The 16,039-nt window shown below is 35.3% G+C and overlaps 1 protein-coding gene, 1 long non-coding RNA gene and 1 pseudogene across 17 annotated transcripts; 1 reads left to right on the forward strand and 2 right to left on the reverse strand.

Moving 5' to 3' along the window:
• Positions 1-2,529: 2,529 nt before the first annotated feature.
• Positions 2,530-8,106, reverse strand: LOC108858464 (N-terminal acetyltransferase A complex auxiliary subunit NAA15-like; annotated as a pseudogene).
• A 350-nt stretch (positions 8,107-8,456) lies between these two features.
• On the reverse strand, positions 8,457-10,361 carry LOC108856633 (formin-like protein 14). Of its 4 annotated transcripts, none has more exons than XM_057000017.1 (6): positions 9,640-10,361; positions 9,452-9,537; positions 9,312-9,366; positions 8,959-9,238; positions 8,786-8,881; positions 8,457-8,705 (listed from the first exon to the last, which is right to left on the reverse strand). In XM_057000017.1, the coding sequence occupies exons 1-6, from the start codon at positions 10,229-10,231 to the stop codon at positions 8,627-8,629; spliced, it is 1,188 nt and encodes a 395-aa protein (XP_056855997.1). In that variant the 5' UTR covers positions 10,232-10,361; the 3' UTR covers positions 8,457-8,626. The 4 variants fall into 4 exon arrangements, with proteins under 4 accessions (XP_056855997.1, XP_056855995.1, XP_056855992.1 ...); XM_057000015.1 differs by having other exon boundaries at positions 9,452-9,558; XM_057000012.1 differs by having other exon boundaries at positions 8,786-8,878; positions 9,452-9,567.
• Positions 10,362-10,525: 164 nt separating this feature from the next.
• On the forward strand, positions 10,526-14,670 carry LOC108856634 (uncharacterized). Of its 13 annotated transcripts, none has more exons than XR_008941665.1 (17): positions 10,526-10,673; positions 10,854-10,925; positions 11,009-11,125; positions 11,315-11,447; positions 11,580-11,775; positions 11,888-11,993; positions 12,089-12,144; positions 12,242-12,337; positions 12,598-12,730; positions 12,834-13,028; positions 13,109-13,244; positions 13,344-13,400; positions 13,496-13,607; positions 13,684-13,742; positions 13,838-13,949; positions 14,037-14,137; positions 14,320-14,670. It is a non-coding gene; the product is annotated as an uncharacterized LOC108856634 (long non-coding RNA). The 13 variants fall into 13 exon arrangements; XR_001950230.2 differs by having other exon boundaries at positions 12,834-13,000; XR_008941675.1 differs by having other exon boundaries at positions 12,080-12,144; positions 12,834-13,244.
• The last annotated feature ends 1,369 nt before the right edge of the window (positions 14,671-16,039 follow it).

Genomic DNA, 16,039 nt, shown 5'->3' on the forward strand with positions numbered 1-16,039 from the left:
TTAACGTTTCTTTTGTTTTATGCAGGTTCCTTGCTGGCTGGGAATGGGCTTGAAGATTTAAAGTTGTGGCCCACTGTACATTGGGAGATATAACACTGTTTGCTATTGACAAAGAAATCAACAGCGTTATACTCCCTCTGTTTTTTTAAGTTAATATATTTTAGATTTTTTACATATTTTAATAAAACACATTAAATTTTCATAATTTTTGTGTTTATTTTTTTCCATAGTTTTAAGCCAATAAAAATCTAATGAGTGCAATTAAGGTTTTTGAAGTTTGCAATTAGATACTAAAACATACATTAAAAATGTAAAATTAGATCTTTTTGAAACAGTATTTTTTTCTAGAATATGTAACTTTAAAAAATGGAGGGAGTATTTCCTTAGTACTTTCATGCAATTACAAAAGTTATGTTCATGGTTATAACTTCTTCCCCACCACTTGTATATCAATGGAGCATTTTTTCATAAGTACTTCCACACATATTAAGACTGTTATAATATAAGAAACTACTAAAAAAATTAGCATATAGCAAACTTTATGAATAAAGATTAAAAATAATTTTCGAAACACATGTGATATAAGTACTTATGAAAATTGATTTATTTAATATAGTTACATAAAATTATCTATTATGTTAAATTCATATCATACAGAAATATGATTATACAAACACACAAACATAAAAATTATATTTCTTAAAAAAGATAAAGACAAAAATATATTCTGTCTTTTTAAAAAGATTTTGATTCATGTTTAAAAGACCGTGCATATTTCTCTCATTGCAGCAGTTGTGATTCAAGTACATACTTATGAAACTTGATTTATTTAATATAGCTACATAAATATTATCTATTCTATTAAATTCATAGCATACAGAAATACGATTATACAAACACACAAATATAAAAATTATATTTAAAAGAAACACAAAATATATACTTGCCTTTATATCCGTCCTCTCGAGGGCGGGTCAGTATCTATTTATTCTATTAAAACATGAACATGACCTATTGATTTATGTATGATCCAACTATTTTAATATAATTATTAAAACTTTTTATTAATCATTTTAAAAAGAATATATAAAACACAAATATGACTAAAACAAAAATTTAAAATTTAAATTCTAAAAATATATAAAACAAAAGGGCGGGTCAGAATCTAGTTTAAAAATATTAAGATGTATATAAATCTTAGCAAAACAGTAATTCATTTATACTATATATTCCATCTGTATATAAAAGTTGAGGTTTTAATATCTTCAAACATATTAAAAATAAAAATAGTTTATTTTATTTATCATTTTTGGTTCTACACTTTTACCAATAATGTTCACCTTTCATATTTTTACATTTTATTTGATGTTTTAATTTTAAAAACAAGTGTATTAGTTAAAACATGAATAATTCAAAAATAACTAATTTCTATACATTTTTTTTTCAAAATTACAATATAATAAATAATTTCAAAATTTTAAATTTGATATTTTTCTAAATGAATAACATAAATCATATTTTTGTAGAAAGTACATAGTCCATTATAGTATATATATATAATTTATTTCAAAACCCAAAATACTAGGGTATAAGTATAACATAAAAAAAAAAAAAAAAAAAAATACCTATTGTGTTACTATCGCTTCTCTTTCCTAAAAAAATACATTCAATAAAAAACATTATTAATGCTTTAAAATAGTATATAGTAAGAAAGAAAACAACATTCAAGACAATATGAGATAATATTTATTATTTAAGACAATAATTAAATTAGTTCGATCCAATCCACTATTAAATTATTGGGTTTAAAATACATATTAAATAAATATTTAATATTGGTAATTTTTTAAGAAACATACACAATATTAGAGCATATTAAAAAGAAATTAAAAAATATATAAACTAAACAGAAAATTCGTGCACGGTCAAAATCTAATTCTAGACTATTATAAGATAACGAGAGTAACTAAATGACGAAGTTTGGTAGCTTAGATGTAATTATGACTGTTTTATTAGATGAATATTCTACGTTTTAGTCCGATCAGATGAGTAGAAATGTGAAACCATTTTAGTTAGCAAAATTTTCCAGAGTTTGTCAAACAAGCTTAATGCGGAGAAATTTTTTATAAAAAAAAAGTTAAAAGGTCAACATCAAAAAAGCTTAGTACATCCTCATAAAGTGTCAAGAGGGAAACAAAAATGAAAAGAGACAAAAAAAATACCATATCTTTCTTTGCGCCATTTGTTCATCAGACTTGAAACCCAGCCTTGTATAGAAAAACAATTATACACATTTGGCATTGTTACAAACTCCAAACATCTTTTGATCCACAACTCTGCGAGAAAAAATCACTAAATCTCAAGTTTGATCCAGGTCTGCAATTCTGTCTTTTGTATAATTATCTCACGGGTAGATTTGCCTCTTATTGATTAAAAAAAAAAGAGCTTCAGGTTGAGACCGAGAGGCTCTTGAATGCTTCAAGTTGTCCATCGTTCAGTTCAGTCTGACCCATTTGCTTGTTCATCAAATCAGTGAAAGAGATTCTTACAAAACATTATCTCTCTCTGCAAAATTCTTAGACCTCTTATCTTAGGTTCTACAACAGACAATACCATCTTCACATTTATATGCTCAGAGTACCAAACAAGTTTTAGTCATTTACAAAGGACCTTTCAAGCTTTCCATCGAGTAGTAAAATCAAGATCCCAAACCTTTTCACCATGAGTCCTCAACATGGAAACCTAAGTGCAAACACAGCAAGTACAGTGGCAGCTCTGAAATAAACATCCTTGATGCTCCTTCTCCACATTGCTAATGATCTCATCACCCTTGAAAGTAAGTTGAACAGGGAAAATGCTCTGCGCATCGTGATTTCCATCCTGCAATTGTATCCAAAACCCTGCTTAATGCTTTTAAACCGTAAGGACCTTAATATCATGGAAGCGTGCTCCGTTCATAAGACCAATCCAAACGCAATAGATGAAAATGCAGCCGCAGCCAGGGTCATAACGGTACTACTTAATGGGGACATCACATCGTAGTAAAGATATTTAATGCTTACTGGATGCAGCTTCTGAGTCAAGAAGAACTGTATCTAGAAGCTTATGAACTGCTGTACAGTCTTTGAGTTTCCACATTCTTGCTAGTCCTAGATCCCCGTTTCTGCACATGGACAACGATGTTAAACATACTAACAAAACAGAGAGAGAGAGAGAGAGAGCCAGGAACCATAAGGTCAAGGAGCATTACGGTTGAACCACTTTATTGGCTGAGTCTTCAATTATTTTGATAGACTCGGTTTTCTTGCTTGGATCTAAAAGGTACAACATTTCTGCGTATGCAGCTCTGGGCACCAAAGAATCTGCAAAATTGATATGCAGACGTAAACACCTTTTTTGTTTTAATAATCAGATACTGTCATATAGAAGTGTACCATGTAATCAAATTTAAGACATACCTTCGTGTCTAGCAAGGAACTCTTTGTTTGCCTCCACTAGTGATTTATTTTGCAATCGACTACAACGCAAACAAATGAAAAATTTATCACACAGTTGATATCACATCATCAACAGTAAGATTAGATAATAGTCACCTGATTGATGGGCGCTCAGCCTCTAGGAGACTCCAACGAAGTTTCTCAGCTTCAGTCGTTGGAGGAGCACTTGTCGTGCCCTGTCTTGAGGAAGAATTTCAATATATCAGGCTGGGTAAAATAATACACAAAAGCATAAACCAAAATGAAAACATGACAGTTTTCATAAGCTTATTATCCGTTCTCTTCTTTGCATGATTCCATACCAGGGAACGATGTGAATCAGGGTTCTCCGCGTCCAGTTTAAGCAATCGCTTAACAGCCTGAAGAAAATGAGACGGTAACAGCCCTTAGGTTACTTGAACAAAGGATATTATAGAAACGTGAGCTTGAATATGGCCACCAGACGAGAAATTAGTTACCTGGAATGCAAGCAGAAATTTTTGTTTTCTCATATTAAGTACCCTCAAAAGAAAGTAGATGAGTCTCCAAAGAATTAGGTGAATGCTTCTGGAGAAGTCTCAAGTACTTTGAAGCCTCTGCCATTGGCTCTTCCACCTGTACAGATTAAGTTTTCCAGTAAGCCTCTGATAAAGTTGATACTCATAATATATAACTATGGTGAAGACACACAATACATGAAGCAAACAAAAACCCTGACTTAACTTTTCCCCTACGAGGATCTGGATCTACAGGTTTCACATTTCGTTTGCCAGACTTGGAGACGCCACCGGCAGTTGATTCTTCACTCTTACCCTCAGCTTCCTAAAACGAAGAAGGCCACCATTAAGCCACCCAAGTGTCAATTTACTGGTCAAACCACTGAAAGTACCTACTTTCTTGAGTTTCTTCTTCTGAGCAGGAGCCAACTTGGACATTTCATCTTATTCAGCAGTTGATTTGGGAGAATCATGCATTTTCAGATAGCACCTGTATATCAAGCCCAGAGGCAAATGTGACTACAGTTTAATGAAATCTATCATTCAGTAAATGCTGTAGATGGATTACATTTGTGAGTTTACCTAATAGCTTTGATTGCTGCTTTGTGGAAATATGGGAATGAGTGCAATCGGTCTTGGAGCTTAAGCATGTCAACATATGAACGCAAAGTCATCTTTCTTAAGCAGTACGAGTGGAAATCAAATTGATCTTCATGAATGTCAGAATAGTGCTTCTCCACAGCCAAAAACTTCTTAAGGGCACGTCCAAGCTATCTCCAGATGCAAGGTCATACCTTTTTACGAAATGAATTTTTTTTTTTTTTTTTAAAACAGTCATTAGAAAGACATCTGAAATGTCAATTTTACTTCAGCAAAAATTAGAGCCGTACCACATGCACTGCATGTCATGAAGATTGTTGATCTGATCCCCCTCTTTTGTAAACAAAACAGCAGTTTTTTCAGCCAAGGTCACCTACACAAGAAGACTTCACAGAACGAAGAACTAGCGTTGAGGCCTAACTTCTACGAAATGTACCCAAAAAAAATATAACATGAACAAAATCAAGATGTAAACCTGATCTGCTTGCAGCATACGCTTAACACATTCACTGTTTATATAGCGATCTGCTAAGTCCATGCATCTAGCTAGCTTCATCAGCAAGTGCGGCAGCGGCAGTCAAATCTCCTGCATGCTTCATTATTCGGCTCTGTTGACAGAAACCAGTAAAATGGTTGAGAAGAAACAAAAAGATAATCTGATACAAGGTGTGCACAAATCAACCAAATTATGTAAACACAGTCGCTATAACTAGAGAAGTTTAGACAAAGCTATCTTTTCAATGATGTTTTTTTCCAAAATGTATCTCCATATATAGAGGAAGCAGAAACAGTGGTATATACAAAAAAAAAAAAAAAAAAAAAAAACTGATGGATCAGAACTTATGCTTTTTCGTTCAAGATAAAACAAAGATACCTTAACGGAGTATAGGTCAATCACAGTCGGCGTATGAGCAATAGCCTCGTCAATTTTACCAAGAGCAACATCATACTGACCACGCTTGTCATAATGCTGCACTATGAAAAGTGGTATCATGATTAAATATACAAAAATACAACCGAAAGTTATTAATTATAGTGAGAAATTCAGACAGATAGCAACAGTAAACCTGAGCCTAAGAAAAACAATGTCCACAATAGAGTTGATGGGGGCTCTTTCACATCACTGCATCAACTAAGAATTAGTCAAACCTTTAATTTGATAAGGTTTCACTGTTAATTGAGTAGAAAATAAGACCATATATCATAGACGACGTTTACCAAGTGAATGCTTCAGTAATAATTCAGCTGTATACCTTCCTGGGTAACTTCCGGTAGTCCTAATCTAATTTTCCATTTGAATAAGTAGTTGCTCCAATATATCAGGCTGGGTAACAAAATACACACAAAAAAGAGAAAAAAAAAACAGTAAAACAAAGTGAAACCAAATACAATGAAATTTGCGACAGCGTTCTCAAGGACAGAGCAGGGAAACTAACCTTGCAATAGGGTGGTCATATAGAGAAGAGAGACGACCATCAAGATATCCATTAAGAAGCATGTTCTATTCTATTAGAGCATTGTGTAACAAAGAGACTCAACGGCATTAAAGGATACCTTTGTCAACAGAGGTTTAATGTACTTTCCTACAGCCTCCTTAAAACTTTCATCTTGCAGAAAATCTAATGGTATCCTCTGAAAATGGAAAGTAGAGAAAAACTTAATATCGCTGAGCATCCACAAAATATCAGAGAGAGCTAAATGGATAACTGGTAAAGGATATGTAAAAATGTACTTTACAACAGGTATTGATCCGTCTTTTCTCACCTTAAAAGCGGATGAGCGAGTGTACTGCTCACCTAGAGACTGGTACAAGGCATTTAACTTCTCAATTTGGTCAGACGAATCTTGACCATTTTCTAAATACAATTCAAGACATTTCTGGAGGCCTTCATAATACCTGAAAAGTCAAAAAAAGCAATATTTATTTGTTTACCAGAATTTTCAGTACTCAAAGAAAAACATAGAAGCGTGACATAGGAAACAATCGTCAACTTCTAAACAGAAAATAACGAAGCGGAGAATATAGGCGTGACAATAGAAGTAACAACTAATAGCTCAGGAATGACTTAGTGGAAAGGAAAAAGACCTATAACAGTCGGGGGTTCATGGAAAGCAACACCGTGTAGAGTTTCTTGGCTTCTTCTAGACGACCAAGCTTCGACAAGAGAGATACCTCTTCTTCTTTGTAGGACAACTTATCAACCTACATACATCCACACGAGGAATGTAAAATCCACTATATTCGTGTATCCCAAATATATTATACAATAAGCTTCAAGAATTTACTATTTTCGGCTCTTTTTTGTGCAACTCATCAAGAGCTTTGACAAAAACATTACTCTCCTCGAGTAATGAAACCTGGAAGACATAGAACCAGTTGAGATTTCTTGTAGGTACACATATCAAAACTGTGCTAATGCCAAATAACACCAGAAAAAGCTACATAGAAATGTTAATGGCAAGCATGGTTTTCCAGGGATAAAAGCCTATAGAGATATGAGTCCACGCATGACATTGGTATATTCTTTTTCTTTATACCTTGAATTGGATCATTTCGGTGTGTTCACATAGCTCGTTCTCAGGAGGATAATCATCTTCCAGGGTGCCTTCAAATCTTGGAGGTCAAGGTGAGCTCTTGTTAAATGAAAAAATAAAAATAACTACTGTTTAGCTGATTGGAAATGCATAAAACTCTACAGAATACTGTTCATTGGTATATTATTTCCTAAAAGTCTGATGTAACAAGATACATCCCAACAAAGGTGTACTCCTTAAAATGTCCAAGACTACATTTGCAAATCATATAAATACACAAGCGAACAGCCAAACAAGAAAAACTAGAATACCATTCAAATGAGTAAAGCAATGAGGACTATAACCTACTTTGAATTTAAATGCTGGGAGACTGAAAAGCCAATCCAGTTCATTCGATGATTAGGCTTTAAAGTCAAAAGCTGCTGCCTAGGCTCAACAAAACCAGATAAGTCCCGCATTTGTGCCTAGGAATATAAAAAAAAAATTAAGATAAATTGCTGAAAGGAAGGAGATTACGCAAAGGAATAATAATAAAAGTACGAATTGCCATGTAAGAATTTCTGCTCAGTCCATTTTCGCATAAATTACCTGCAACAGTGAAAGGTCTCTGAGTATTTCAAGGTTATCAGGATCTATTCTAAGAGCATATCGGTAAGCACTTGATGGCCTCTCTATACTCTCTGTCTGAACGGTATAGGCTTTTGATGTCATTCTGCACGGGAAAAGAAAAGTACAAATTCTGTATCATCCTGAAAAATCATACCATGTCTGGAAACTAAGGATTGATGTTACATTATGATTATCGCAGAGCATAATCAAACCTTGACTCCAAGCCGAACAAGCTCATAAGCTTCAGTTTTGCAGTTTAGAGTCAGTCCTTTCATCGATAAAGTCTCTGAAAATCACAAAGAATAAAAAGAAACAAGGAAAAGCATAACAGAACAAATCTCAACTGACAAAAATAAACCATACAAAGCATCTCCTTGGCTTCGGTACATGATCATACAATGCAAGCCTTATACTAAGAAATTATTATTCATTAGGAACAAAGAAAATTCACGTTGATGTCCGTAGAGTTGCAAAGTGAGACGGCAATAAGAAACTTTAAATAAAATCAGAAAACAGATAGAAGGAGGGGTTTGGGAATAAAAATCAGAAAACAGATTGCTTCTGCCATTGCAAGAAGATTCAACAAACTCTTAATGAAACGCTTACCAGCTCTGAGAGAGAGAGAGAAAGAGAGAGAGGCTTACACAAAGCCCATGTACGTTGCGTTGATGATGGAACTATCCAAACGGGGAGGTCTGGATGGGAAATCCATCTTATAACTATCCGCAAATAGATCTGATTCTGAACCTAACTGACCGGATCAAATTTTTTATATACAATACTAAACATTCCAAACCAGTCCAAACAATATTTAACTAAAAGTTGAAACGATTACAGTATTACAGTATTTGTCTGTCATGTCCCATTTTCAATTCACAAATCGCCCTATTACAGTGTTTTGGCCACGAACTAATGTCGCCTGTGGTGGGGGGATATGGACCTTCTTGAACGCTTTGACTCTTTTTTGGAGCTTGTTGGATTCCTTGAGCTGAAAGGCAGTTAGCATCAGACAAAATAAGAAGAAGTGCAAAAGCCAAACTAGAGTTGGCATCAGAATAAGAAGTGCACCTTCTTGAATCTTCAGAATATTCATGAGATGAATAATAGCTTCTGTTTGACGATTCATCACGTTTTCTCGACGGCTTTGACCCTTTTTTGGACCTTCTTGTATTCAAAGTCCAAACTAGAGTTAGCACAAAACTCAAAGCAAAAGAACAAAGCAAAATAACAAAACTTGACACCTTCTTGAATCTTCACGAGATTCATCAGGTGAAGAAGGATTTCTGAAGCAAGCAGGCACACTGAAAAAAGAAGAACGATGGTGCTTCTCCTTTGAGTGAGAATCTCCCTTTCCAGTCATATCACCCAATAAATTTCTACTCGATCCCAATGTATCTGAGTATGTGTCCACCCCAAGTTGAAGAGTATTATAGTCGCTTGGCTGCTGTATCGACCCCAAGCCAGCATCAGTATCAGCGCTACCTAATGAGGCCAAAATCTTTGCCAAACCCTTGCAATCAGCTGCTGACAGAACAGAGAGATGGTGACTTTTGTGTTGCACTCATATAAAGCAATAGCACAGAATTTAACAAACCTCCATCTTCAGCAATGATTTTGCCTGTAAATTCATCGATTATTTGGTCCGCAACCTGTGTTTAAAGAATATAAATGTCAAACTGAGCGTTTAAATACCAATTTCTATCAGCCTAGTTAAAGAATTTAACTATACGCTACCTTAAAAAGAATTTGACTCATGATAATCTTTATATCAGCGTCTGTGTCTCTAGCTGCATCCATCTGATCCCCATAGCTGCATCCATCTGATCCCCAATCCTTAGGTTCTGTTTTAGCTGGTGCAAAGATTCAGAAAGCTAAAACCTAATCCACACTCAATAAGATTGAGTGAGATCAGGAAAGCAAACCTTCTGATTGGTAAGGCGGAGGAGGAGGCGTCGGATCTGGCTGGTAAGGCGGAGGAGGAGGCGTCGGATCTGGCTGGTAAGGCGGAAGAGGAGGCTGTTGTCCCGATTGATAGTATAATGGACCACTAACGCCTGGAGGTGGAGGATGAGGCTGCGGCTGGTGAGGCGGAGGTTCAGAGGGAAACTGACCGGCGGCGTTAGAAGGATAAGCACCAGGCTGCTGTGGTAGCCATGAAGGATGAGGCGGAGGTTCAGAGGAAAACTGACCGGCGGCGTTAGAAGGATAAGCACCAGGCTGCTGTGGTAGCCATGGAGGATGAGGCGGAGGTTCAGAGGGAAACTGACCGGCGGCGTTAGAAGGATAAGCACCAGGCTGCTGTGGTAGCCATGAAGGATGAGGCGGAGGTTCAGAGGGAAACTGACCGGCGGAGTTAGAAGGAGGATAAGAAGGATAAGCACCAGGCCATGGAGAGACGAAAAGATCGTTGTAACCAATGTAACCAAGCTGCTGCGGTAGATAGTGGTAGGATGGATCGTAGTAATAGTAACCAGGCGGCGGCGGAGGAGGAGGCTGCGGAGGCTGCCGTCGCATGGTTCTTCCTATTCTCTCTCTCTCTCCGTTCTTCCTCGCTCTTTTTGCTTTGTTAAACCCTAATAACCGTCGTCAATTTGATATATATTCTAAAAAAATGAATATTTAAGATTTAAAAAAAAAGAAAAATCTTAATTAGGAGAAGGAAGAAGCCGTCGGTGGAAAAGAAAAAGCTTCCTTCTCACGTTTCTCCTCTCTTCCTCTCTGTGACTCCTCTCTTCCTCTTCTCTCTGTCTCTATCTCTTCCTCTTCTCTCTGTCTCTATAGGTTCAGAATCAGATCTGTAGAGTTTTATGCATTTCCAATCAGCTAAACAGTAGTTATTTTTATTTTTTCATTTAACAAGAGCTCACCTTGACCTCCAAGATTTGAAGGCACCCTGGAGGATGATTATCCTCCTGAGAACGAGCTATGTGAACACACCGAAATGATCCAATTCAAGGTATAAAGAAAAAGAATATACCAATGTCATGCGTGGACTCATATCTCTATAGGCTTTTATCCCTGGAAAACCATGCTTGCCATTAACATTTCTATGTAGCTTTTTCTGGTGTTATTTGGCATTAGCACAGTTTTGATATGTGTACCTACAAGAAATCTCAACTGGTTCTATGTCTTCCAGGTTTCATTACTCGAGGAGAGTAGTGTTTTTGCCAAAGCTCTTGATGAGTTGCACAAAAAAGAGCCGAAAATAGTAAATTCTTGAAGCTTATTGTATAATATATTTGGGATACACGAATATAGTGGATTTTACATTCCTCGTGTGGATGTGTGTAGGTTGATAAGTTGTCCTACAAAGAAGAAGAGGTATCTCTCTTGTCGAAGCTTGGTCGTCTAGAAGAAGCCAAGAAACTCTACACGGTGTTGCTTTCCATGAACCCCCGACTGTTATAGGTCTTTTTCCTTTCCACTAAGTCATTCCTGAGCTATTAGTTGTTACTTCTATTGTCACGCCTATATTCTCCGCTTCGTTATTTTTTGTTTAGAAGTTGACGATTGTTTCCTATGTCACGCTTCTATGTTTTTCTTTGAGTACTGAAAATTCTGGTAAACAAATAAATATTGCTTTTTTTGACTTTTCAGGTATTATGAAGGCCTCCAGAAATGTTTTGAATTGTATTTAGAAAATGGTCAAGATTCGTCTGACCAAATTGAGAAGTTAAATGCCTTGTACCAGTCTCTAGGTGAGCAGTACACTCGCTCATCCGCTTTTAAGGTGAGAAAAGACGGATCAATACCTGTTGTAAAGTACATTTTTACATATCCTTTACCAGTTATCCATTTAGCTCTCTCTGATATTTTGTGGATGCTCAGCGATATTAAGTTTTTCTCTACTTTCCATTTTCAGAGGATACCATTAGATTTTCTGCAAAATGAAAGTTTTAAGGAGGCTGTAGGAAAGTACATTAAACCTCTGTTGACAAAGGTATCCTTTAATGCCGTTGAGTCTCTTTGTTACACAATGCTCTAATAGAATAGAACATGCTTCTTAATGGATATCTTGATGGTCGTCTCTCTTCTCTATATGACCACCCTATTGCAAGGTTAGTTTCCCTGCTCTGTCCTTGAGAACGCTGTCGCAAATTTCATTGTATTTGGTTTCACTTTGTTTTACTGTTTTTTTTTTCTTTTTTTTGTGTGTATTTTGTTACCCAGCCTGATATATTGGAGCAACTACTTATTCAAATGGAAAATTAGATTAGGACTACCGGAAGTTACCCAGGAAGGTATACAGCTGAATTATTACTGAAGCATTCACTTGGTAAACGTCGTCTATGATATATGGTCTTATTTTCTATTCAATTAACAGTGAAACCTTATCAAATTAAAGGTTTGACTAATTCTTAGTTGATGCAGTGATGTGAAAGAGCCCCCATCAACTCTATTGTGGACATTGTTTTTCTTAGGCTCAGGTTTACTGTCGCTATCTGTCTGAATTTCTCACTATAATTAATAACTTTCGGTTGTATTTTTGTATATTTTATCATGATACCACTTTTCATAGTGCAGCATTATGACAAGCGTGGTCAGTATGATGTTGCTCTTGGTAAAATTGACGAGGCTATTGCTCATACGCCGACTGTGATTGACCTATACTCCGTTAAGGTATCTTTGTTTATCTTGAACGAAAAAGCATAAGTTCTGATCCATCAGTTTTTTTTTTTTTTTTTTTGTATATACCACTGTTTCTGCTTCCTCTATGTATGGAGATACATTTTGAAAAAAAACATCATTGAAAAGATAGCTTTGTCTAAACTTCTCTAGTTATAGCGACTGTGTTTACATAATTTGGTTGATTTGTGCACACATTGTATCAGATTATCTTTTTGTTTCTTCTCAACCATTTTACTGGTTTCTGTCAACAGAGCCGAATAATGAAGCATGCAGGAGATTTGACTGCCGCTGCCGCACTTGCTGATGAAGCTAGCTAGATGCATGGACTTAGCAGATCGCTATATAAACAGTGAATGTGTTAAGCGTATGCTGCAAGCAGATCAGGTTTACATCTTGATTTTGTTCATGTTATATTTTTTTTTGGGTACATTTCGTAGAAGTTAGGCCTCAACGCTAGTTCTTCGTTCTGTGAATTCTTCTTGTGTAGGTGACCTTGGCTGAAAAAACCAGTAAATTGACACTTGGGTGGCTTAATGGTGGCCTTCTTCGTTTTAGGAAGCTGAGGGTAAGAGTGAAGAATCAACTGCCGGTGGCGTCTCCAAGTCTGGCAAACGAAATGTGAAACCTGTAGATCCAGATCCTCGTAGGGGAAAAGTTAAGTCAGGGTTTTTGTTTGCTTCATGTATTGTGTGTCTTCACCATAGTTATATATTATGAGTGTCAACTTTATCAGAGGCTTACTGGAAAACTTAATCTGTACAGGTGGAAGAGCCAATGGCAGAGGCTTCAAAGTACTTGAGACTTCTCCAGAAGCATTCACCTAATTCTTTGGAGACTCATCTACTTTCTTTTGAGGGTACTTAATATGAGAAAACAAAAATTTCTGCTTGCATTCCAGGTAACTAATTTCTCGTCTGGTGGCCATATTCAAGCTCACGTTTCTATAATATCCTTTGTTCAAGTAACCTAAGGGCTGTTACCGTCTCATTTTCTTCAGGCTGTTAAGCAATTGCTTAAACTGGACGCGGAGAACCCTGATTCACATCGTTCCCTGGTATGGAATCATGCAAAGAAGAGAACGGATAATAAGCTTATGAAAACTGTCATGTTTTCATTTTGGTTTATGCTTTTGTGTATTTTTTTACCCAGCCTGATATATTGAAATTCTTCCTCAAGACAGGGCACGACAAGTGCTCCTCCAACGACTGAAGCTGAGAAACTTCGTTGGAGTCTCCTAGAGGCTTGAGCGCCCATCAATCAGGTGACTATTATCTAATCTTACTGTTGATGATGTGATATCAACTGTGTGATAAATTTTTCATTTGTTTGCGTTGTAGTCGATTGCAAAATAAATCACTAGTGGAGGCAAACAAAGAGTTCCTTGCTAGACACGAAGGTATGTCTTAAATTTGATTACATGGTACACTTCTATATGACAGTATCTGATTATTAAAACAAAAAGGTGTTTACGTCTGCATATCAATTTTGCAGATTCTTTGGTGCCCAGAGCTGCATACGCAGAAATGTTGTACCTTTTAGATCCAAGCAAGAAAACCGAGTCTATCAAAATAATTGAAGACTCAGCCAATAAAGTGGTTCAACCGTAATGCTCCTTGACCTTATGGTTCCTGGCTCTCTCTCTCTCTCTCTCTGTTTTGTTAGTATGTTTAACATCGTTGTCCATGTGCAGAAACGGGGATCTAGGACTAGCAAGAATGTGGAAACTCAAAGACTGTACAGCAGTTCATAAGCTTCTAGATACAGTTCTTCTTGACTCAGAAGCTGCATCCAGTAAGCATTAAATATCTTTACTACGATGTGATGTCCCCATTAAGTAGTACCGTTATGACCCTGGCTGCGGCTGCATTTTCATCTATTGCGTTTGGATTGGTCTTATGAACGGAGCACGCTTCCATGATATTAAGGTCCTTACGGTTTAAAAGCATTAAGCAGGGTTTTGGATACAATTGCAGGATGGAAATCACGATGCGCAGAGCATTTTCCCTGTTCAACTTACTTTCAAGGGTGATGAGATCATTAGCAATGTGGAGAAGGAGCATCAAGGATGTTTATTTCAGAGCTGCCACTGTACTTGCTGTGTTTGCACTTAGGTTTCCATGTTGAGGACTCATGGTGAAAAGGTTTGGGATCTTGATTTTACTACTCGATGGAAAGCTTGAAAGGTCCTTTGTAAATGACTAAAACTTGTTTGGTACTCTGAGCATATAAATGTGAAGATGGTATTGTCTGTTGTAGAACCTAAGATAAGAGGTCTAAGAATTTTGCAGAGAGAGATAATGTTTTGTAAGAATCTCTTTCACTCATTTGATGAACAAGCAAATGGGTCAGACTGAACTGAACGATGGACAACTTGAAGCATTCAAGAGCCTCTCGGTCTCAACCTGAAGCTCTTTTTTTTTCTTAATCAATAAGAGGCAAATCTACCCGTGAGATAATTATACAAAAGACAGAATTGCAGACCTGGATCAAACTTGAGATTTAGTGATTTTTTCTCGCAGAGTTGTGGATCAAAAGATGTTTGGAGTTTGTAACAATGCCAAATGTGTATAATTGTTTTTCTATATAAGGCTGGGTTTCAAGTCTGATGAACAAATGGCGCATAGAAAGATATGGTACTATTTTGTCTCTTTTCATTTTTGTTTCCCTCTTGACACTTTATGAGGATGTACTAAGCTTTTTTGATATTGACCCTTTAACTTTTTTTTTATAAAAAATTTCTCCGCATTAAGCTTGTTTGACAAACTCTGGAAAATTTTGCTAACTAAAATGGTTTCGCATTTCCACTCATCTGATCGGACTAAAACGTAGAATATTCATCTAATAAAGCAGTCATAATTACATCTAAGCTACCAAACTTCGTCATTTAGTTACTCTCGTTATCTTATAATAGTCTAGAACTAGATTTTGACCGTGCACGGATTTTCTGTTTAGTTTATATATTTTTTAATTTCTTTTTAATATGCTTTAATATTGTGTATGTTTCTTAAAAAAAATTACCAATATTAAATATTTGTTTAATATGTATTTTAAACCCAATAATTTAATAGTGGATTGGATCGGACTAATTTAATTATTGTCTTAAATAATAAATATTATCTCATATTGTCTTGAATGTTGTTTTGTTTCTTACTATATACTATTTTAAGGCATTAATAATGTTTTTATTGAATATATTTTTTTAGGAAAGAGAAGCGATACTAACACAATAGGTATTTATTTTTTATTTTTTTATTTTATGTTATACTTATACCGTAGTATTTTGGGTTTTGAAATAAATTATATATATACTATAATGGACTATGTACTTTCTACAAAAATATGATTTATGTTATTCATTTAGAAAAATATCAAATTTAAAATTTTGAAATTATTTATTATATTCTAATTCTGAAAAAAATGTATAGAAATTAGTTATTTTTCGAATTATTCATGTTTTAACTAATACACTTGTTTTAAAATTAAAACATCAAATAAAATGTAAAAATATGAAAGGTGAACATTATTGGTAAAAGTGTAGAACCAAAAATGATAAATAAAATAAACTATTTTTATTTTTAATATGTTTGAAGATGTTAAAACCTCAACTTTTATATACAGATGGAATATATAGTATAAATGGATTACTGTTTTGCTAAGATTTATATACATCTTAATATTTTTAAACTAGATTCT

The sequence above is a fragment of the Raphanus sativus genome, chromosome 2, assembly GCF_000801105.2.
Source record: "Raphanus sativus cultivar WK10039 chromosome 2, ASM80110v3, whole genome shotgun sequence".
Classification (NCBI taxonomy): Eukaryota; Viridiplantae; Streptophyta; class Magnoliopsida; order Brassicales; family Brassicaceae; genus Raphanus; species Raphanus sativus.